At 38.4% G+C, this 25,547-nt stretch overlaps 1 protein-coding gene across 1 annotated transcript in view; it reads right to left on the bottom strand.

Annotated features, from left to right (window-relative positions):
* The window catches only part of RSPO3 (R-spondin 3), a 92,699-nt gene that overhangs the window by 49,898 nt on the left and 17,254 nt on the right, over positions 1-25,547 (bottom strand). Inside the window, exons 2-3 of the mRNA XM_025294804.3 lie at positions 6,556-6,747; positions 4,467-4,613 (exon numbers count right to left, since the gene is read on the bottom strand). Coding sequence (XP_025150589.1) covers positions 4,467-4,613; positions 6,556-6,747 — 339 coding nt within the window. The remainder of the gene's footprint in view (positions 1-4,466; positions 4,614-6,555; positions 6,748-25,547) is intronic.

Genomic DNA, 25,547 nt, shown 5'->3' with positions numbered 1-25,547 from the left:
ACGACTGAGCAACTGAACTGAACTGACTGACCATAGCTTGCTAGGTTAGTCATTCTCAAGAATTGATTCTCAAAGTTCATTGTGCAACAGGATCACCTTCAGTGAGGGCTTGCTAAAACAAACAATGTTGGACCTGTCCCAACCCTGAGTTTCTGATTCAGTTGTCTTGGGTGGGGCCTGAGAATTTGCATTTTTATGATACAGGTGATACAGATTTGCAGGTACTGAGAACACACTTTGAGAACTTCTATACGAGACAATGGTTAAGCAAAAGATGAATCCAGGTCTTTGGCCTACAACTCACTGCCTTTGCTACAGTGCTACAATATTGTAATATTGCCAATTATTAATTAGTATAGATCAGGCATAGCAGTGTCTATTTTAAGTGAATCCCAGGTAAATTTCAGCTGATAAACTGCTTCTAGAATTCACTTGACTGGCTTGTTTCTAGGATGAATTGATATCCTTTTTCTAAAGCTTCTTTGGTAGAATTTTTCCCTTTTTCTGTATGTATCAATCTTTTCAATCTTGGCTTTCCAAGGTCTTTCCTATAACAGATTTTTGCACTTATAAAAATATGTACCTGCAAGGTGATATTCTTATATTTATGTTCATAAAACTTCCTGACTTACAACAACTGAAATGACTTGCAACAGTAACCCTTTCAGATGATAGAAGACTCTCTTTCTACAAAAACAAATTCCCAGTAACCTTTTTTGCTGGCTTCTGATGTAAAGAATCCTTATTTCAGAGCAGAATACTATTTTTCATACAATCTCAAGAAATATAACTTAAAGGTTTTAGAAATTTAAAACCATTCATAATACATTTTTTTTCACATGCTTTTTTCAGTTACTTTCAGATATCTGAGTGCAACACAGAGTTGAGTGGAAATGGATGTGAGTTTAAGTTTCTGTGAACTTAAATGAACTTTATTGAGCCACTTTCAAAAGAGTCTTCATGCTCAGCTATACTGTTATAATATTGGCTAAAGAATGGAGCAACCAAATCACTTAATGACATCATAATCTCTTGCCAGTTAAGGTCATATCTCTGATACTAATATTAGTCATTAAAACATAGGGGAGCTTTAGTACACACCAATAAAAATACCTTCAAGAAAGTAAATGGAAAAAATAAATCCAGTTTGTGAGCTGTAACTTTGTCCAGTATTCATTTAATGCCAGAACTATGAGTACTAAATTAGAAAAAAAAATTATATGATGTGGAAATGACCCAAACTTTAGTGCTTTGCTATAAGAGCAAAGATGCTCTAGGAAAAAGCATATCTAGACTTTAGAGAAACAGATTTTAAAAATTACAACATAGGTAGCTTCAGTCAGATGATGAATGGTTCTAAAAGTGAAATTTTACTGACAGCCTTATATTATTCCATTGAATAAGGAGGAGGAAAAATATTCAAAACTAATGAGTTCAGACAATAAAGGGCTCTAATACAATAAGATAGTTAAAAAATATTGAGAGAATAAGAAATGAGCCTTTAATGTTTGCGTGCAAAAAGATTTTAGGAAAAAATGGCAACTTTGTTGAATATGTAAAGACAACAAAAAGGGTGATTTAAGTAATATTCAGGTCATTAAATGAACAGTGTAGGTCTGGGGCACTATTTGGTTAAGAGGTAATTAAGGAAAAAAACAGGACTGCTCAACTCTGCCTTTCTTCTATATTCTGCATTAAGAATAATCTTAACATTGGAAACATTTAACTGTTCACTAATGAAACAAGTGTCTCAAAAATGTAATGAGCTCCTTGTCCCCGGAAGTGGTCATGGTGTGGTTGATCATCAGCCTGGAATGCTGTAAAAGGGATTCTTGAAATGGAGAAAAGTTCAATTGAATGTTTCACTAGTAATGGTCTTACAACATTATTCACTTCTCATTCTTGTTGTCTGACTGCATAGCTCCAGAGGGAATGTAGCAAGGCCATTTACTTCACTACTCACTGTTTGGAGCTAGGTACTTTCCTTCTATGACTACTTGAACACCAGCTCTCTAAGAAGAGCAATGACAATGGCAGAATGACAGTGCAGAAAAGAGGCAAATATTTGGAGCACAAAGTGTAAGTAATAGGTCTACTAAAAGATTGGGTTCATTTGACATTTTTGCTTAATTTGACCTGCAAACCATGAGAAGTGGATATGTTATGACATAAGTCTTGCACCCTAGCTCTGTATGAGGGTAGTGTTTTCTCGGTTTATGACAGGCTCTCTCAATTTAAAATCTGGGTAAGATACAAGTCATACGGTATAGATTTTAGCAAAGGGAGAGACACATCCTTCAACCTCTGTCCTAGAGAGCTAGAGTCGAGGTACTAATTATAGCACTGACAGTAACTCACATTGTGTCCTTGGGATCACTGTTTCAGCTCACTGGGTTCTAGTTTTCAGATTTGTTAAAGGAACAGCTCTAACAGTTCTTTGTGATCATCAAGCAGGTTACCATTTTTCATGAAATTCTGAGGTAAACTCACGGGCACGGCCAACACACTGCTTGTAGGCCAGATACCACGCAATGGGAGGCATCCCTTAACGAGCAAGCAACAAAAGCCAGCTGAGAACTAAAGCAGTTGATTTGTCTATTCCTATGTCAGAGGTCAATTCCAGCAGTCCCCAATCTTTTTGGCACCAGGGATCTATTTCACGAAAGACAATTTTCCCATGGACCAGGGGTTAAGGGATGGTTTTGGGATGATTCAAGTGCATTACTTTTTTTTTTTTTTGCACTTTATTCCTATTCCTATTCCATCAGCACCACCTCAGATCATCAGGCATTAGATCCCAGAAATTGGGGACCCCTGATTTACACGGATCTATTCAAGGAGCCAGATTCACTAAATGGCTTTTAGATTGCTAATCCCTATTCTAAAATATATACATTTCTTAAATTTAATTGTGTTACCAATCTTTATGTAAATTACTTTGCATAAATTACCAGGAAGCTTTAACAGCTAATCCCACAGTTTCAGATGTTAAATGCTCTCTCTGATAGGAAAGCATTAACACATTTAAGATGAATGGTCTTTGAAGAACTGATGCTATACCTTCTACAACTGATAAAGTCTAAACATTCACCCCTTTCCTAGGTAGAGCAACACCACTAACTTTCTACAACTCATTCTGAATTTCTGTCCTTGAATATTCCACAGAACTGTTTTCTATTTTCTCCACAGCTTGGAAGTTATTACCTCTAATCGTCAGCCCTCAGGACCTACAGAGAGATGAATGTGAAGTGCTTTCTCATGTACCTTTTACTTTATTTCTAAGTTATTTTTCTGTTTTTATTGACTAGAGGGAAAAAAAAAATAAAGACTCAACCAAACTGAGCCATGAGCTGTTTCAGGAAAGTTGTTTCCCAGATGCTTCTGAAATTATCTTTAAAATATCATCTATTTGTTTCATTCTTATACAAACTTTGTTTAGAAATAAAAGTCTCATATGGATCTGAAGTGGCTAAAGCGCCATTTTAGAGTTATTACTCCAGTACTTTAGATTCTAATGGATCTGTCTGTGGGGACCCCAGGGGTGTCCTGGAGACTATCTTGTACTGAATCAAGGGGACATTTGTGTGCATATGCCAACATCACCGCAGCATCAAAGGTTCTTGCAGCCCTTGCCCAGGGGATTTTGAGATTTAGTATGCTGTTTCCCCATTTGGTTGAGCATCTGCTCCCCAACTGTTCATCAAACTCGTAGCTGTAGTAGCTGCCCACCATTTAAAAGAGGGAAAATATAGCCTGACAGTGATCCGTTATTTAGACAAACAACTTGTCTGAGGAACCTCCCCTCCAGGAAACTCAGCCTGCAATTAATCAGACCCTGGGACTGTGTCCGTCTGTCAGTTTGAGTAAGCCCAAAATCCTCTTCTTGTCTCTGAACACCTGTGCAAGCAGAGAATTTCAGCAAAGTAGTGTGAGAGAAAAAAGTGTGATTTTCAAAAATATGATTTATCATATCCAGTTCTTTAAATCTTTAATCCATTTACTGAGTATTAATGGGCTGGATCCAGAGAATATGTTTCCTCCTTTTGGAAAATAACTTTGGTCACTGGTTGACATCAGACCTAGATGGAAACTCTTAAGCTAAGGTGGAAATGTAGTTCAAGATTAAATTTGTAACACACACACACACATATATATGGAAGTATGTGTGTGTATACCTATAAATTGCTATAAGTAAAACTTCATTAAATAATGATATAAAATAAGTCTATATCACAATAGTTGAAAGAGTTATCGACAGTTCCTAAGAAATAATGGGGCGCCCGCAAGGTGTTAAATTTACTGTAATACATGCTGAATAAGGCCCATTAAGATGTTATCTTTGTAAAGGAGGGAGTGAGCCTCTAAGAGGAACCCCTCAGGTTCTTGCGAGGCAGGACTCTGAGCAGCACTTCCACGGAGACTGATGTTATCAGCTCTGATGTTTCTCAAATCTCCTAAGTCCTCACCAATACTGACGCACTCCATGGTGTGGTTATTGGCTTCCAACCCTTCTGGGCAATTGTCAAGGCACTTTCCAAGGTGTAAGTAAAATCCACTTTTACACTTTGTGCAGAAATTTTTGTTGAAACAGGTATCACAGTCAGCTTTGCATTCTGAAAACAAAAAAAGAAAAGAGAAATAGACTTCCATTATTGTGAGTTAGCTATTTTTTGTGGGTCCAGTTCTGTATGCTCACAACACTGGTACCTGTAACTTGTGTGTTAAACACACAGCCTCAAAACTATTTTGCCAAACAGAATTCAAAATTCCTCCATAATCATTTAGTTGATGTACATCAGTCATTGATTTCAAAATTGTTGTTCTTCTTGCCTTGTGAAAAAATTTTTGACAAGAATGTTTATAAGACTGCATGTCTACTTCTACTAAATGATAGTAAAAATGTTTTATTAGAACTTTCATGAAATGTACTACGATATCGCCTTCATGCTGCTCTTGAGATTTCTTCGTTCATTCACCAAATATTTGATTGCCCACTGTGTGCCAAGCACCATTCTAGATACAGGTTGACAGCAGCAAACAAAAGAGAGGTAAAGTCTATTCTTCATGATGCTTATATTCTAAGACGGGAGATGTGACCAACAATGATAGTTGACCCTTACATGGTGATTACCGTGGGTCACACACTGCTACAAGTATTTTACAATATTAAGTCATTTAAACCTTACAACAACCCAGTGAGGTAGCCCCTATTATTTCTCATTTTACAGATAAGGGAACTATGGCTCAAAAAGATTGTGTCATTAACTGAAGACCACGGAACACAGTGGTCTTTGAAACTAGGCAGTCTGTTTCAGACTTGTTCCAGAGTGACAAGTGCTCTAGAAAAAAAAATTAAGACAAAAAGAAAAGGTAGGAAAAAGATACGAAAAATGACAGGTAAGGCGAAAGTGAAGTGAAGTGAAGTCGCTCAGTCGTGCCCAACTCTGTGACCCCATGGATAGTAGCCTGCACCAAGCTCCTCCGTCCATGGGATTTTCAAGGCAAGACTGGAGTGGGTTGCCATTTCCTTCTCCAGGGAATCTTCCCCACCCAGGGATCGAACCCAGGTCTCTCACATTGTAGATAGACGCTTTACCATCTGAGCCACCAGGTAAGGGGAAGAGGTTGATTATTTTGGATAAGATAGTCATGGAATGCCTCTCTCAGAAGATGACATCTGAGCAGCATCTTAAATGAAGGGGGAGAGCCAGCCAACAAGTGAAGGTGTGGGAAAAGAACTTTCCAAACTACCGGACAGGGAGTGTAAAACAATGATTTCAAAAGCCTTGAGGTGAGAGGATCCTGCAAGCAGGCCGGTGGAGTTTGTGCAAAGTGATCGAGGGGCAGTCACAGGAGGGAATTTGGAGAGAAAAGCAGGGCCACATGTGGTGTGTGCTGGAGAAGTGCTGTGTGCTAATTCATGTTTTGAAAAGTTCCTCAGTCTACAGTGTGGAGAGAAGACTTTCAGGGCCTACATGAGAGGTGATCTGAGAGTTTCCAACATTTAATTCCAACTGATAAGTCAATATTTCAGTTGTTGTAATGGAATCCTTGAAGCAAGAATAGCTGAATTACTTCTTTCAGTCATTAAATACTTGGATTCCGTGATAGCAGTGGGAACCCAAATGGCTTTGGTGCTTGCCATATTCTATACAGGTTCAATGAATAATCACCACATTCTCAGTTTTGTTTTTTACAATGAAAAAAAAAAAACACCTCTCAAAACTGGAATATTTTTTAGAGTGGTGAGAATTTTCCTGCCCTGAGGGCTAAGTTCAAGTATGGTTTAGTCTAATTGTCAGGTAAAGACTATTATTGACTTAACACTGAATATTTAAAAAATTCTAGAGGCCATTTCATATCTGGAACGTACCCCCAGTCAGTTCAGTTCAGTCGCTCAGTCCTGTCTGACTCTTTGCAACCCTGTGGACTGCAGCACACCAGGCTTCCCTGTCCATCACCACCTCCCAGAGGTTGCTCAAACTCATGTCCATCGAGTCACTGATGCCATCCCCCAAGGATGAGATAAAAACATAATTTTGTTTAGGCACTTACTTGTACACTTATTTATATCTGGATATCGGGTTCCATAATATCCACTTGGACATGAAGAGAGACACACTCCAATCTGCTTCATGCCAATTCTTTCCAGAACAAAAAATAGTTTGGGCTTACATGACAAACATCCATTGTAATCTGAACATGTTGCACAGCCTCCTTGGCAGCCTTGACTGACGTTAGGATGCACTGGGGGGACAAATGGAGAAAGACAAAAATAACAGTTAAATCATAAATATAGAAGTTCAGTGACGTTCTCTGGGCAGGATACACATGTTCTTTTATTAGCTTGCAATTTGGTGGTAATGGGTGAATGAGTTCAGAATTTTTCCCTCTCTTTTCTGTGATCTGGTGTTTCCCTTGAATAGATACATTATTTTTTACTTTCAAAGCTTTAAAAATGTGAGCATTTGAAAAATAAGAATATACTGCCTCAAAATATTTATAGATAATATAAATTGAATGGAAGTACCCTTACTGAACTAATGTCCCAGTAGATTAGAGATGAGAATTTTGTACTCTTTCATTGAAATCAGTACATATTAGTTTTGCTTTTCATGTATGTGGTGGATGTATCTAATGTCCTCAAATAAGAATGACAACATAGACTGGGACTTAATTGGAAAAGGAACATTACTTTCCATTACTTTTCAAACTCTGGTGTATTAGAAAACACAGTTTTACTCTTTGATTCAAACCAAATTGACTCTGAAGCTCTGTAGCTATTTAGCACCTCACTCCTTGCCAATGCTTTCCTGAATTATTTCTGCTCACATGATATTTACCAGTTGAAATTTATATGATGGTGAAAATGTGATTTACCTTACCAGTAGTTCCATGTGGATCATACTAAGTATTTATAATATTAAATAATATTTATTATAGGTTGTGTTCAATATTTGATCTGTTAGGAGAGAAGTCATAGTTTTTGTGCCCTCATCTTTCATTTACTTAAGTGAAATCTACATTTGGTGAGGACATGACCAGTCCATCCTAAGGGCTGCTACTACACATGTTCCTGAGAATCCCAAGATTTCTGAGAATCACCAACATATGTGGTGCGACTATTCATTAGCAAGTCTGAACAAATATAAGCAAACATTTGGAAGATTCATGTTTACTTGAGATCTTCATAACTTTAAACATTTTTTTAATGACTATTAACTAGTTATAGGCACTGTCTGTGAGCAGATGGAATTTGCTGACTGAGGGGCCTCTTTCATGTAGCTAGTGTTTGGGATGATTTTTTCTTCTAATGTATTTTCTATTCAAATACAATAGTAACATCTTTATTGTCCCTTTAGGAGTGCAGAAGGGAATCATCCTGACCCTAAGAGAAGTAGGGCTGATGCACAAGAGTGCAAAGGCATCCTGTGTCTCTCTCACTTCTGTTGGTGGTGGGAGGGACCTTCAATTATTAAGTCTGTCTTCACAGTGATATTTGATTATTGCAAAGTCCTTTACTGCAAAAACAAGTCCCATCAGGCTTAGTTAGAAGGGGTACACATAAACCCAATCAGCCTTACCACGGGGGCGCATGGGTTAGCTGCTGAGAGGTCATTCAGTTGACCAGCATCCTCTGCCTGGAGGAAACCATCCCTGAATCAGCCACAGGAACCACAAGCAGCTCATTCTCATTCCAAGACATTTTGTAAATAAACTGAGGAAATGTGTGGGGGAAGGGAAGTCCGCTTTTCCTGTACATGCTCCTCCATGGGGTGGGGCGGACATATAAAGTGGCACAGGAGGTTTAGACATTACAGGACCTGGGGGACTTGTAAGCGAATACTGCCTTCCAAGGAACAGAGTCATTTTTCATGCCAGTAACTCCAGTATTGGAGACTTACAGAAAATGTGTACATATTTTAATCAGGGAAAGACCCTAAAAAAGAAAGGGGGTGAAAACCCCATGTGTTTGGAATCAAACTGATCCATTTCAAAAAGTGATAGTTGTAGGTCAAAACCTGTAAAACTTTTCATAAAAATCATCCATGGGAAAATAGACCTCAGTTTGAAAGAAAGTCATTCCAAGTTCAGGGAAGCAAGTGACTGAATTTAAATGAAGATGGACTGGATTGGTCCACATCAATGTGTCTCTGTCTCTGAGATACAGTTGCTCGAAGGAACAGAAGTGTAAGTTTAAGCCCCTTGAAACGTTTGTCAATTATAAGGTTAAATATATTAGTTAAAAAAATAAACATGATTTACATGTTCTGAGCCTCAAAAATGGATATACCTTGAAATAAATTTTATTTAAAACTTTGGGTTTTGAATGTCTGGAAACTTCCGCAAGAGAGACCTCTGTATGCATCCCAGGATTAACAATTTTGCCCCAAATTATGAAATGTGCTAAAGTGATCTCTCTCAACCTCCTCTTTAAAACCTTTACTGATGAAATGTAGCACACTCAACTCACACATGGTACTACAATTACTCTTTTTTCCCCCGTATTTTGCTTTTTGAGACAAAAGCTTTTGACAAAATAGCATTCTTTTCCCCAATTTTCTTCATTCCACTATCACACTGTGTTAATTACTTTGGTGTACCATTTAGGATATTTTCTAATTATGAGGTTTAATACCTACAACTTTGATCTGTTTTTTCAAGGTTCATGTAATTGTTCTAACTGGCAAAGAAAATACCTGTTTGTTTTTAATTAGAGAATTTTGAACATGGGCAGCTACAAATAATGGCAAACTTTATTTATTCAGGAGGGGTTAAGTATTATGCTGTGGGAAGTAAGAAAAAAATTGAGACTACAAAATTCAGATTCTATGATTCTAGATTCTTTTATAGTTAAGAATCATGACATTTTGCTTTCTTGAACCTTGTATAAGGATCACTCAAGTTATGCAGCTGGTATTACACAACTAGATACAAATTTCCCAAACTTCATCTTAAGGGAAGAGTTTTTACTTTTTATATGGAAACCACAGAAAACTTTGGTCTGGATTGACTGTAACAACCCTTCCAGCCTTAAAGTCTTACAATACTAAGAAAGAAAATAGAACTCTACTTGTCATGCTGTTCATTTTCCCCCCACTCTAGTAATACCTTCATTTTCTATTTCTGAATCATTCCTTTTCAAACAATGTTTTGTATTATTATTTTATACAAGCACCGGAGGGATTGGTGGTGGTGACGTTTCATAGAACATCTCACGTTTGAACTTAATCTTAGAAAATGTATCAAAGTTAGCAGTATGTAAGAGGCCATGGGGGGGCCGGAGGTGGGAACACCATGTTAATTCCCATCAAGGAGACTGGCACAAGTTCCACGCAACTGATGCTGAACTAGTAGTGAATGGAAGTAGAAGGCATATCAAGACAATTTTGAAGCACAGGATAGATCTAGATTACAAAACCCCTTGTGGGCTCTCCCAAGGAAATTATTCTGTACACTTGGAGGACTTAAACCTGGTGAGTGATATAACCACATCTGTATTATTATAGAGGGGAAATTTCCTTGGCAGCATGCAGGCACGGACACTAGAAGACTAAAGCAATGATCAAGGTAAAAAGACAGATGAAAGCTTCAAATACAGCAGAAGTAGTGTAATGTGGTGAGGGAGGGATTCATATTCCAAGGATACTTGGGAGGCGGCATCAATCAAATATGTTGACCAACAGAATGTGGACTGAGTACGTAAAATAACTTGTGTTTTGCATTTTGGCCAGTAAACAGAATGGAAAGGGACTGCTAAATAAAAGCCTGCAGTTGGAGGGAAGGGCAAGGTACATAGAATAAGAAGGTCTACAAATATAAACATGGTTGGGGTCCTTGATTTTGCAGATTTTGTGAAATATCCAAAAAGCGATGCTTAGTAGATGGAGCTTAATGTTGCGATGGTTCCTAGAGATGAATGTGGGAGTCATTTAATTAGAGAAGACATCTTGAAAGGGGGAGATTGCCAAAGAGGCCAAAAGAAGGAATAGTAGTCCAAATAAGGAAGAGAAAAAGATGTATAATCAGTTAATTTTAGTAATAGGGATTCCCTGGTGGCTCAGTGGAAAAGAATCTGCCTGTCAATACAGGAGATGTGGGTTCAATCCCTGGGTCAGGAAGATCCCCTGGAGGAAGAAATGGAAACCCACTCCATTATTCTTGCCTGGGAAATCCCATGGACAGATGAGCCTGGTGGGCTACAGTCCATGGGACTGCAAAGAGTTGGACACAACTTAGCTACTAAACAACAATTTCAGTAATACTTTGTATTTCTATATCACTTTTGCTTTCAAAGCATGCATCTCAGAAGGCTAAATTAGCCACGGAGGGACTCCCTAGCTGGTCCAGTGGTTAAGAATCTGCCTTCCAAAGCAAGGGACTTGAGTTTGATCACTGTAGAGGAACTAAGATCCCACACTGCAACTACTGAGCCCACACACCACAATTAGAGAAGCCTGGACACTGCAACAAAGCCTCAGTGCAATCAGTAAATAAACAAATAATATAAGCATGGACATTACTGTCAGTAAGGACAGAAGTTATCACAATTACTTATTTTGGAACCCCAGACTAGGACTCAATGAAATGCTGTAAGCTACTTGACAAATAGTGAGTTTAGATCCAAGAGTAGAACTTAGACCTTTGATACTTGAAACCAATCTATTTAGGACTTCCCAGGGGGCACAGTGCTGAAGAATCCACTTGCTAATGCAGGAGACACAAGAGATGTGGGTTCGATCCCTAGGTTGGGAAGATCCCCTGGAGACGTGAAATGGTAACCCACTCTAGTATTTTTGCCTGGGAAATCCCATGCACAGAGGAGCCTGTGGGCTACAATCCATGTGGTTGCAAAAGAGCTGGACATGACTTAAGAGACTAAACAACAGCAAACCAACCTATTTACATATAAGTAAACTTTAGATGTGTAACGTGGATAAATATAAAGTGAAAAATGGGCAGAATTCATGGAAACTCTAAATTGGGACCTTCTGGTTATGATGCACCAAATACATGGTGAAATTTGTATGACTTTTCCTAAAACTGGGAAAGAGGAAAGTATCTTTTCTTAACTTGTATATGAAAGTTAAGTATGAAGAATATATCTTAATGTATAACAGACCAATTTTCAGTGTCTGAACTGTTACACTATCTGTGTAAGTGACTTCAATTTCTCTAGCTATTAAACAAACCTTCCTACTGTTTCTCTGTTTGATAAACTTACGATGCATAACTGATGCAACCATTCCTAAAGGCTCTTGTCATGAGAGCCAATTCAACTTTTTAAATAAAATATCTAGAACTTGGAGTTTTAAATGGTACTGTGCATTTGAAAAATACACAATCTTTATATTAGTGTTTATGATATACAAAACCAACTGCAGCATTGGAATCTAAGTTTGTTTCTTTAACCATTTAAGTGTAAGTCAACGATTTTCCCAACTTTGTGTGTTCATGCTAAGTAGCGTTAGTTGTGCCCAACTTTTTGTGACCCTATGGACTGTAGCCTACCAGCCTCTTCTGTCCATGGGCTTCTCCAGGCAACAGTACTGGAATGAGTTGCCATGCCTTCCTCCAGGGGATCTTCCCAACCCAGGGATCTGAACCTGTGTCTCCTGCAACTCCTGCATTGCAGGTGGATTATTTACTGCTGAGCCACCATGGAAGCCCTTGCCTTACTTTATTCCCTTCTAAAGCCCAAATGCAAATACTAATCTGTAATTGTTATGCAGAAGGAATCCATTATTGTTGTTGCTCATGTTCAGTTACTCAGTCCTGTCTGACTTTGCAACCCCATGGACTGCAGCATGCCAGGTTTTCCTGTCCTTCACCATCTCCCAGAGCTTGCTCAAACTCATGTTCATTGAGTTGGTGATGTCATCCAATCATCTGGTCCTCTGTCATCACCTTCTCCTCCTGCCTTCTATCTTTTGTAGCATGAGGGTCTTTTCCAATGAGTAGGCTTTTCGTATAAGGTGGCCAAAGTATTAGAGCTTCAGCATCAGTCCTTCCAATGAATATTCAGAGTTGATTTCCTTTAGGATGGACTTGGTGGATCCCCCTTAAGTCCAAGGGTCTCTTAAGAGTCTTCTCCAACACCACAGTTCAAAAGCATCAATTCTTCAGTGCTCAGCCTTCTTTATGGTCCAACTCTCACATCCATACATTACTGGAAAAACCATACCTTTGACTAGACAGACCATTGTTGGTAAAGTAATGTCTCTGTTTTTTAATATGCTGTCAAGGTTTGTCATAGCTTTTCCTCCAAGGAGCAAGCATCTGAATTTCATGGTTGCAGTCACCATCCATAGTGATTTTGGAGCCCAAGAAAACAGTCTTTCACTGTTTCCATTTTTTTGTCCTCTATATGCCATGAAGGCTCTAAAATCACTGCAGATGATGACTACAGCCATGAAATTAAAAGATGTTTACTCCTTGGAAGAAAAGTTATGACCAACCTAGACAGCATATTGAAAAGCAGAGACATTACTTTGTCAACAAAGGTCCATCTAGTCAAGGCTATGGTTTTGCCAGTAGTCATATGTGGATGTGAGAGTTGGACGATAAAGAAAGCTGAGCACCGAACAATTGATGTTTTTGAACTGTGGTGTTGGAGAAGACTCTTGAGAGTCCCTTGGACTGCAAGGAGATCCAACCAGTCCATCCTAAAGGAAATCAGTCCTGAATATTCATTGGAAGGACTGATGTTGAAGTTGAAACTCCAAAACTTTGGCCACCTGATGAGAAGAGCTGACTCATTTGAAAAGACCCTGATGCTGGGAATGATTGAAGGTGGGAAGAGAAGGGGACAACAGAGGATGAAATGGTTGGATCACATCACTGACTCAATGGACATGAGTTTGCGTAAACTCTGGGAGTTGGTGATGGACAGGGAGGCCTGGTGTGCTGCAGTCCATGGGGTCGCAAAGAGTCAGACACGACTGAGCTACTGAACTGAACTAAACTGATATGCCATGAAATAATGGAACCAGAGGCCATGATCTTCATATTTTGAATGCTGAGTTTTAAGCCAGCCTTTTCCCTCTCCTTTTTTAACTTCATCAAGAGGCTCTCTAGTTCCTCTTAACTTTCTGCCATAAGGGTAGTGTCATCTGCATATCTGAGGTTATTGATATTTCTCCCAGCAATCTTGATTCCAGCTTGTGAGTCATCCAGCCCGGCATTTCATATGATGTACTCTGCATTTAAGTTAAATAAGCAGAGTGACAATATACAGCCTTGACACACACCTTTCCCAATTTTGAACCAGTCTGTTTTCCATGTTTGGTTTTGTTTTTTCTTGATCTGCATACAGGTTTCTCACATGGTAGGTAAGTTGGTGTGGTATTTACATCTCTTTAAGAATTTTCTGTAGTTTGTTGTGATCCACATAGTGAAATACTTTGGCATAGTCAATAAAGCCAATATTTTTCTGGAATTCTCTTGCTTTTTTATGATCCAACAGATGTTGGCAATTTGATCTCTGGTTTCTCTGCCATTTCTAAATCCAGCTTGTACATCTGGAAGTTCTCAGTTCACATGCTGCTGAAGCTTGGAGAGGGTTGCCTTGCCCTTCTCCAGGGGATCTTCCCAACCCAGGGATTGAACCCAGGTGTCCTGCATTGCAGGCAGATTCTTTACCATCTGAGCCACTAAGGAAGCCCAATAATTGATTTTAAATGAACTGCAGCTATGAACATTTAGTAAAGAAATCAGATTTTATATCACATACATTTTGAGGATGCTTCATTAATTATGAAATAAATCATTCAAAATAATATAATAAAAGCTTCCCTAGGGGACTTCTCTGGTGGTCTGCTGCTTCAGACTTGGCATTCCCAATGCAGTGGGCATGGGTTTGATCCCCAGTTGGGAAACTAGGATCTGGCATGCTACAGGCTCAGTCTCTCTCGCGCACACACACACACACACACACACACACACACACACACACACACAAAGTTCTCTAGGTGCCATTTACTTGAGTTATCAATTCACTTAGAGGAAATGTAGACTTTTTTCCTGCCTAAGTAAGAACAGCACATTTCTATCATATCTTGAGACTTGATTGTTATATAATCATTTTTAAGTTTAATGCAATGTTTTGGTCACAGAAAAAGATGTTCTGTGGTTCCTCTGGAATGTTTGGCAGTATTCACTTTAAGAAAAATCTAATACTAAAAATTTGAATAACTTGGCAGTCTCTTTCAAATTTTATTGATTCAACCCCAGAAAATATTGAGAGTCAATGTTTCTTATTTATTCCTAAGTTAAATCTTTTAGGGCAGAAGTGACTATAGTTAAGATCTCTAGAACCATTTGGGTAACTTGGGACTATTAGGTATAACATCAAAATATCAAAAGTTGCTTGAATAAATATGATTACTTATTGTCCATATAGTAACAATACTGGTATACATAAACATTTGTATATATACAATGTATACAATTGTATACATATAATATTTGCATACATACTTGTATACATTCTTAAATAATGATATCTGGATGAAGAGGTCTAGCATAGTCATCCATTATTATTTTTGACTAATAATTTGTTGAAAGAGTGACATGTTTATATATACACACATATATTCTATTGTTGAAATACTGTGTATCATCTGATGATTTTAATGTTTTTGTATACCAATGTTTTAATCATTAAATGAATTAAAATTTGCCTATGCTATGTAAATATACAAATGTACACGTTTTTGTGTTAGACACATGACACTCACACATCCTATTTGGTCTGTTATTAAATCAATATTACAGACATTAACTGACATGAAGCAGTTAAAATAATCGAGTCTGCCACATCTTTTATCCCAGTGAATCAACTTCTGATACTCTGAAAGTCTGTGCCCAGACCAATGGGTTCACAAAATTCCTAGCAATCTCAGAGTGGAATGTATTCACCAGCTGCTGAATATAGCCCAGTTAGGACTCCACCATTATTATGTGGGAAACATACTGTTTTTAATGGAAACTATTTCTTTGAAAACTTGGAAGATCTTTCTCTTTCTCTTACTGAATAATAATTTCCTGAAGGGAGTCTAATATTTATATTCTATAAATACTTTAAAATAAAACCACAGCAATAAAACAGACCTAACATTAAGTAGCAATTAGCTAGACTTTCCACTAAAATCAAGCCAGCTCAAAATATTAAGAACATGGCTAGCAAGTGATGGCAGACATAGATTTCCCGAAATCTAAGATATGATGAATATTTGGAACTAGATGCCAAGTTGGTGGCCAATGACTGAGCTTTGTCTATCCACAGGCTATAGAATCAGAACTAGAAGTGAAAGATGAAAGTGGGTTGCATCGTGTGTATATATGTATATATAGTATTACATGTAATATATATGTATTACATAAAATATTACATATAATATTACATGTTATATATACATTATATATCATATGTATGTGTTATTATACATAATATATACATATATATGCTATTATATACACATGTATATAGTGGAGATCAGTGTTAAGGGTTTTAACAAAATTTTCAGATAACTTGTATGTGCCCAACACTACACATGGTGCAGAAAACATAAGAGCAAATAAAACAGCTGGTTCCCAATCTCATGATGTTAATCAGTTAATAAGCAAGTCAACAAAGAAATTAAATGGGCAAAGATTGTGATGAGTGTTGTGAAGGAAGTAAACAGGTGGATAAAGCAGAAAATAACTCTGGGAATCTACTTTAAATACGGTGGTCAGGAAAGGCCCCTTTAAGAAGTTTACCCTTTAGTTGAGACTGGGAGGATGAGAAGGACTCAGCCATGAAAACCTGAGGGCCAGCACTCCAGGTGGAGCCTCAGTCAGTACAAAGGCTGTAGGATAGAACAGGGCACAAGGAATAGCCAAGGGGAACCAATGAGGCTGCAGTGCTGTGACTGGTATGAGACAAGGTTAGGAAAAGAGGTGAAAGTTAAAGCCAGATCCTACAGACCCTTAATGACCAAAGTAAATAGCTGGGATTGTCTACCAAGACGCTTTAGACCCTGCATTGCTAAGTAGACATCAGAAGGAAAGGAAAGAACACATTTTTGCCTGATTTAGTCATCCACTTTAATTTTTTGCTAATTTTATAGGTTATAGAACAGAACCAACATCTTGGATTCCACAAACACAGGTTTTCTTATTAAGTTTTATATTAAAGGATAATGTTCTAACTAGACATAACTTAGGAATTTACATTCAGATTCCAATCTCCTGTACATTGTTCTACCTGTACTTTGCTTTGGGAAGATGTTATTTCATTTTTGTTTCTCCCATCTCTCTCTAGCAGTAACTTTAGTTTTCTTTGGGGTTTTAAATTTTCATTCTACTGTACTGGAGTGTGTGTCGGGGGGAGAGGAGGGGGCCTTGGTAGTGGTGAGGAGAAACAAAAATGTTATGAAATATATAAGATGTCATAAGGACAAACTAAAAAAGTAAAGCATTCTGCAATCTTTCATATAATCTTTTTTTTTGTATTTTTCTGAATTCTTGCCATTAGTGACACATACTGACACAGTCTAATTTAGAACAACAACACTATCGTTTTCACTTATGATCTAACCTTCCTTTTAGAATCCCACTATTATGTTCTTTTTTCTCCCATTAAATGAATTAAATAACCTAAGGGCTAATTCCAAAGTTGATTCTTCAAATGCAGTGAAAACCGTATTAGTTTTCATGTGACCTACCAATAGCTGTAGTTGATGCTGAAACTGCAACAAAAAGCATTTGTAGAATCAAAATAGTGGAATTTTTTCCCCTTAACTACAAGTAGAAAATCTATCATAAAGTTAATGCACTCTGCTATGGGTGTAATACATAAGGTACTGAATCAACATCTCCAGCTGTTGGTAGAGCGGGAGAGCTTCCCCTTCTCCAAGTGGCTATGTTCCCAAGTGGAGGTGAATAGAGGACAAGAAGGCCTGGATGGGGGTAACGGAGACCCAGATTCTGTAGAGAGCCAGGACCTGTTGATGAGTTAGTGGGTGGTAATAGCAGCGTTTTTCATGAGACAGATCCAACAGTGTTCATCCAACAGTGGGAATCATTATGTGCTCTGGTCTGGCTGAGCCATTCCTTTTTTTTTTTTTTTAGGAGAGAATTAATTAGAAATCAACATAAACAGAAAATGTGATAGTTTAATGGTAATGAATCTGCATGGGTGTGATTCCATAACTACTAAGTTTGCATTCTTGAATGAAACAAACTTCAGTTTGTGCTAAAAACAAACTCCACTTTGTTATATTAGGAATAAACTTGGATCTTCTCACCACATAGCATGCTCAAGTAGCATATCTCATGCTGAAGTCTTAGCATAAGCAAACAGCAGGCGAGGGACTTGTGGTATTTTAACAGGCACAAGAAGATGTGCAAATAGTGGGTATACCATTAAATAAATTCAGCTTTATGTGTGACATCTGAAATCCTGAGCAGGAAAAAAAAAAAAAAAGTGGATTTTTTTTCTCTAGGTTCACAAAATTGCTGACACAACAGAAGGTGCAGACACGCACCTTTGTGAGTAGGATGTGTGTTTGTACTTATGTGCACCACTCACCGCGGCACTGCCTCAGTCAGAAATGTGGCTTCTGCACTTCCTAGAGGAGCACAGGGACTGGGAGGAGGAGAGCTGGTTTTGGACTTTAACAGAGTTCTGACATTTACTAGCTGGAAAACCAGAATATACCTCTTCATCTAGCTGTTCATTTAAACGATTGAGTTTTCTAAACATCCAGACATGGGGCGAGTTGGTGAACATTCAAAGATGAATAAAACCAATAATCTGTGTCTAAGAGTTCACAGTCTGATTATTTATTTAGATAGACAACAGATGTGTAACCTCTCTGAACCTCAGCTTCCTTACTTGCAACCTGAGAATATCTACCTGATAGACATGGTGGGGGTGGGAGGAGGGAATTAAGTGAGAGCATTTGGAAGCACCTAGCACTGTTACAGGTGTGTGTGCATACGTACTAAGTTGCTTCAGTCATGTCCGACCCTGTGCAACCCTATGGGAGCCACCAGGCTCCTCTGTCCATGGGTTTCTCCAGGCAAGAAAACTGGAGTGACTTGCCATTCCCTCCTCCGGGGTATCTTCCCAACCCAGTGGTGGAATCCACGTCCCTTATGTCTCCTACATTGGCAGACAGTTTCTTTACCACAAGTACCGCCTGGGAAGCCCACTCTTATAGGTACTTGTTACAGATCAGTAAGTGTTAAGACATTTTGTTCTACCTGAGAAGTACCAAACACATTCTTGTATTATGTCCACTCTTATTCAAGGCAGCTGGGAGCTTTGGTCAATAATAACTCTTCAAAAGCCTCCAAGCAAGGAGACAGGAGATTTGGGGAACCTTTAAGAGCCAAGGATTCACTAACAGTCATAGAGAGGGGCTACTTTTTCAGGACTGCAGACACAGCTTTTAATGAATATCCAAGATGGTCTTACACAACATTCTGAGCAAGAAGTCCTCTGGGACTCTAGCGAGCCACTGAAGACAAGAACAACAACAAGACAAGACAAGAACCTGCTTAAACCTGGAAAGAGGTCAGGCATGCCATGGAAGTGGTACCAGAATGATAACAGAGAACCTGAAGGTTCTAGAGTATGTCCAGACTAATGTCTAGACTAAACTTTGCTATGTGTGAAAATGACCTGGAGTACTTGTTAATAAGGCAGGTGCATAGGTTTCACTCTAAAACTCTTTGATTTGGGGAATGAAGAGGTGGGCTTAGGTAGCTCCATTTATAACAAGCACTCTAGGTGAATGTGATGCAGATGATACTCATATCATACTCTCAGTATCATATCATGGCCATCCTCCCAACTAGGTACTTACTTATTCAGTGATTACTGGAAATTCTCTACTAGGCACTGAGAGACAAAGCATGGTCCCTGGCTCAAGAATTCTATAATACCACAGTAAAATAGTCTGTTTATATTCTGAGGGCTATAAATATATAGTTTAGAAATGAAGTACAGCAGACATTAAAAGGTAGGCGCAATTACTGATGGTTGAGGTATTTCAAGATCGCAGAGAGCAATTAGGAATAGTTATGGGACTTGAGGGAAGAGAAGAACTTAGACAAATGGAAAGGGAAGGAATGTTATGAACAGGAATGTTCATAACAGGAATATAAAAAGAATATTTGGGACAATGGTGAATATAAAGCTGTGGAATTTTAAGGGATCTTAGAGCTCTTCCTTCTCTCTTAAATTTCAAATGAGAACACTGACATCCATAAAGTTAACCAGCTTCCAGCTGATAGAATCATAAGCCTTTGGAACTTTAGAGGGATTTAGTTCAAACAGCTCTCCCAGAAAAGTCTATTTAATCATGTTTAGTAAAACAAATCTTATGATATCTTGGGGCAAACAATATAATTATTTTACAGCATCCCATCATATTGAACATATTAAAACGTCTCCCCACAGTGAACGTAAATCTGTCTTTCACAAAGTTCATGTGCTTAGTTGCTCAGTAGTGCCCAGCTCTTTGTGACTCCATGGACTATAGCCCACCAGGCTCCTCTGTCCATAGGATTTTCCCAGCAAGAATACTGGAGTGGGTTGTCATTCTCTTCTCCAGGGGGGTCTTCCTGAATCAGGGATTGAAGCTGGGTCTCCTGCATTGCAGGCAGATTCTTTACCATCTGAGCCACCAGGGAAGCCCTCATTTGACAATACTTCTCAAGTAATCCAACATACCAAATGAACTTAATTAGTTAAATATCTTTCTTTGGGGTGTTTTAGGGGCCCTTTGAAGCATACTATTAGATTGGAGCAAAAGTAATTATGGTTTTGGACCCTGAATTTTAAATCATTATAACTAGGCTCAAACACATTTTTATTAATCAAAATAGTAACCATTACAATCAACAGATTTTTGCCAATGAGAAATAAGTTTGTCTATTCCTATAGCATAAAGATCCATGCTTTGGGATTCAATGAACTCTTGGAAAGCATTTTCTGAGTCCGGTTGGTTGTAGAAGCATTTTCCCTGCAAAAAGTTGTCCAGATGCTTGAAGTGGTAGTCAGTTGGCAAGAGGTCAGGTGAATATGGTGGAGGAGGTAAAACTTTGTAGCCCAATTCATTCAACTTTTGAAGCATTGTTTGTGTGACATGCAGTCAGCCGTTGTAGAGAAGAATTGGGCCCTTTCTGTTAACCAATGGCAAACTCAGGTATTGCAGTTTTCAGTGCATCTCACTGATTTGCTGAGCATACTTCTCAGATGTAATGGTTTCACTGGGATTCAGAAAGCTGTAGTGGATCAGAGAAGCAGTAGACTACCTAACAGTGACCATGAACTTTTTTGGTGCAAGTTTGGCTTTAAGAAGTGCTTTAGACCTTCTTCTCAGTCCAACCACTGAACTGGTCATCAACAGTTGTCATATAAAATTCACTTTTTGTCACATGTCACAATCCAATTGAGAAATGGTTCATTGTTGTGTAGAATAAGAGAAGATGACACCTCAAAACAACTATTGTTTTGATTTGTGGCCAGCTCATGAGGCACCCCAGAGAAGGCAATGGCACCCCACTCAAGTACTCTTGCCTGGAAAATTCCATGGATGGAGGAGCCTGGAAGGCTGCAGTCCATGGGGTTGCTGAGGGTTGGACACGACTGAGTGACTTCACTTTCACTTTTCACTTTCATGCATTGGAGAAGGAAATGGCAACCCACTCCAGTGTTCTTGCCTGGAGAATCCCAGGGACGGGGGAGCCTGGTGGGCTGCCGTCTATGGGGTCACACAGAGTTGGACACAACTGAAGCGACTTAGCAGCAGCAGCAGCAGCAGCATGAGCAGCCACTTATTGAGCTTTTTCACCTTTCCAGTTTGCTTCAAATGCTAAAGAATCGTCGATGTTGAGTTCTTTGGCAATTTCTGCTGTAGTTTTAAGAGGATCAGCTTCGATGATCCTCTCAATTGGTCTTTATCAACTTTCAATGGCCGGCCACTGCACTCCTCATCTTCAAGGCTCTAATCTCCTTTGCAAAACTTCTTGACGCACCTCTATACTGTATGTTCAGTAGCAGCTTTTGGGCCAAATGAATTGCTGATGTTGCAAGTTGTCTCTGCTGCTTTATGAATCCATTTTGAACTCAAATAAGAAAACTGCTTGAATTTGCTTTGTCTAACATCATTTCCATAGTCTAAAATACTTATAAAACAAACAGCAAGTAATAATTCATTAGCAAAAAACATAAAGCAAGAAATGAACATTAAAATGATGCAGAACATAACCACATTTTAAGAATGTATTCCAATATCAAATGGCAAAGTTCAACAATACAAAACCAAAATTACTTTTGCACCAACCTAATATCATAGACCACACTCAATATGCTTTCTGTTTTCCTTAAGACAGTTTGTCAGACAATACCTGGTGCCTAGGATGGAAAGATAGTTAAGACCTAGGAGTTTCCAGTATGGCTAGAGATTACAAACTAGGTTAAGCCAGCGTGGTGAACTCTGTGTACAAACCAGGCAGAAAGCAGACACCTAGTTGGCAGACCTTACATTTGAGCTGGATTTTGAGAAATAAGGAGAAACTGGGGGAGGGTGGGGGTTGAATTTAATCATAAATGTAATCTGGATGAACTGTTTATGGACAAATCTAAGACCATGCTCTAATTTGGTTTTAAGGGAATCCTCTCTGATGGTGAAGAAGAGACGCACTGGAGAAGGCAGACTAAAGTTGAGGGCGTTAGTAGGATGTTCTGTTCCGTACCTGGCACTGCTTTCTGCTCAATTACTACAGCATTAATAAGATGTTACAAAGAAAGCACAGATCTTAAAGTTATTTCCAATGAAGACGGGCAGGACTGACAGGATTTGACAATCAGTTTACAATGGGCAAATGAAGGAGTAACACATGTTGAGTTGGGGGTTTCTAACGTGGGAGACCAGGCATAAAACAACGTGGTAACTGAGATAAGGGCATTCAGATATCAAGTCAGAAGGACAGGTAGTGAGGGAGGGAGAAAAGTAAGTTAAAATAATTGTTTTTGAGGTCCTGGGGCTTGGACTTGTTTTATTTCTCTTTGTGTATCCCAAAGCCATAGCACAGGACAAGGCATATTAACAGGTTCACAAGATACCATAAGGAATAATACCCTAACCCCCTTCATTTTATTAAAAAGAAAATTCAAACCCCAAAAAGCAAAAGCTGAGGTTTATGGAGTTTGATGCCTTGACAAGGATCTCCTAGCGTTAGTGGCACTCTTCAGGGTTTGTTTTTTTTCTTTTTTGGTTTGACTGGAATGTAAAATTTGTGGAGAGAAATAGAGGGGAGAGAAAGTTAAGACTAAACATAGGAAGCAGGCCAAGGAGTTGACCATGATGATAACAAGGATACGTCATGGTTTTGAAAGGTGATGGGACTTTAGGAAAAGTTGTTCTTGCACTATATGAGTTCAGAACACAAAGCTGGGAATCATGGTGCTTGTGATCCAGCAGTTTAATCACTACACCTGAGCATGTGAGAACTTAGGAATGGAATCTAAGAGTTCTCCAAAACCAAAGAGAGCTAAAATGCTGACACTAAGTGTAATTTCTTACAGGATCAATATCCCATTACATTTTCCAGGGTTTGAGATCATTCCCTGATGTTCATTTCCCTGTGATTAGTCATTGTGGAGACAGGTCTTGGAAAGTTAGTCATTAATATTGCCCAGAGTAGGAGCACAGACACTTGGCTGTTATACCTCTGATATTCTATCTTCCTCACTGGATGAAGGAAATGTTCCTGTGGTCCGTGACAAGTGGTCACTCTCCATTGAGACTGTAGAGCCAAAATCTTTAGTAACAAAAAGAGATCCAAATTGATTCATTTTCCATCATGCCCCCAGTAAGCATGTTACTTTGGATACTGTATCATCAGAAAGCTCTCAGTCAATTTTAATCAGGAAGCTAATTTCAAGGTCCTAATTCATGACCTTATATATAACAAAAGTAAATGATTATAGACAATGAAATAACAAAATGGGAAAGCATTTTATCTTTAATAATTTTATAAATTAATATATTACTATGAATCTTTATTTTTAGTTTCTTTTAGCTTATAAGGACTATTGAGGGAGTCATGGGTTTAGAATTTTATTCTTAGATTTAAAAGCATTTTTGTTCATTCTTTAAAATGGTCCCCCTTTTGGGGTACCCTTTTCCCTCAGAATTTCCCCACATCCCACCTTCCAGGATGAGCTCATACTTGGGTATTACAATGGGAAGGGACCTTAAAGAACCACCAATCCACCTTATCAACCAGTAAGAACAATCTCATCCATAACAAAGATTTCCCCTAATTTATATGCCTTTGTTGTCAGACTCAAAGAAAATTTTATTAATAGTAGTAATTTCACAGGAAGATAAAAGAGGATTCTGCCAATGCAGGAAAGGCTATAAACTTGTAGTAAAACAAAAGACATATTCCCCTGTAAGAAACCTGAGGCTGAGGTTTGCCACTTACCACCTTTATGATGTTTATACAAATCACTTAACATCTTTGAGAATTATCTGTAAAGTAAGGATGGTAAAACCTGCTCTGCTCATTTCATAGGGTATTGAAAAAAATCAAGACAAATATGAAAAAGTGTTTATAAGTTATACAAAATTATTAGGTTGGCCAAAAGTTCATCTCGGTTTTTCCATAAGATGCAAGATGTTCCATAACCTTATGGAAAAACTTGAATGAAATTTTTGGCCAAGCTAATATATTGATATGTTGTTGTTAAAAATGGGCATGATGGTACTCTACCATCTCAGGGCCAGATTTGAACTTACCATTCCCAGGAATAGAATAAGAATACATTTGACGAGAAAACTGACAAGTTTATTTTATGGGAATATGTATAATTGAGTTTGTTTTTTTTTTAATTGTGTCCTCTTGTGAGTCTTGTTACACTAGGGACTTTTTAAGGTTTAGATCTTGGAGTAAGAAAATGAAGAGATTGTGAAATAAATAGCCAGTGAACAGATAATTTTCTTTGAAATGACCATTAATTAAACAAATAGGAAATCAGATTGCTGGAAGATCCACAGAGTATTTCTCTGGAATATCAGTCCTTGGAACCATCTGCTGTGCGGTGTTTGGTGTTACAGAATGGCCACAGGAGTTGTTTCTACTCTTGGCTCCACTGCAAAGTGAGTTTGGTCAAATAATTCACTTCTCTGGCCTTTCTTTTTCCTCTTAAGTTACATAAGGGAATTATACCACAGACATAATTTCCCCCAATCTTCCTAGCTATTAAAACATGTTGTACACCTAATCCACATGGCTCTTTCTCTAGTATTCTCAATTTCAGTAAATGGTACCACCCATTGGCTAGAGCCAGAGAGCCAAGCGCCCTCCCCATTCTCATTTCCAATCCCTTTGCTATGAACAGAGCTCACATCTTCCCATTTCCTGCCACCACTTTTACTCCTGTTGAGCAGTGACAGTGGACTTTTCAGAGGAGTAGCTGTGATCTTATCAGGCCTCTGCTGCAACAGCAGTTTAAAGGCTTCTATTCTACTTCCCAAGTAACCATTTCTGCCAGTTAGCCCAGTTTACTCTTTCAACCTCACTTGTCTAAGAAGGCGTTAGTAGTTCTGTCTCAGTAGCAGAAAGAGAATTTCCCTCACTTAAACCTCTTTTGGCCTTCTTGGTTAATGGACTTAATGAAAAGCAGAGTGTAATGGAGAAAATGGTGCTTCAGGTTAGAAGATCTGGGTACACACTCAGTTCTACCCTTGCTGACTATGTCATTTTGACCTGTTTCCTAATTAGTTTAAGCCTCAGTTTCTTCATTTCTAAAACAGTTAACTATATATTGATATTGTACAAGACTGAGGTGAAGGTTACATGAGATAACACATATAAAATGCCTGAGGGTCACCTCTCTTTACTCAAAATCCTTCACAAGTTAGTAATAACACACAGAAAAGAAGTGGGTCATGTGATTTTCGGGAATCTGAATTCTGGCAACTGACAGACTTAAAGCTATCAGTTGATGTTAGGAAAGATCACTAACAGACTTACATAGA

Source organism: Bubalus bubalis, chromosome 10 (genome assembly GCF_019923935.1).
Source record: "Bubalus bubalis isolate 160015118507 breed Murrah chromosome 10, NDDB_SH_1, whole genome shotgun sequence".
Taxonomy (NCBI): domain Eukaryota; kingdom Metazoa; phylum Chordata; class Mammalia; order Artiodactyla; family Bovidae; genus Bubalus; species Bubalus bubalis.
The sequence above is the reverse complement of the archived record's forward strand: the minus strand, read 5'-3'. Positions and strand labels throughout refer to the sequence as shown.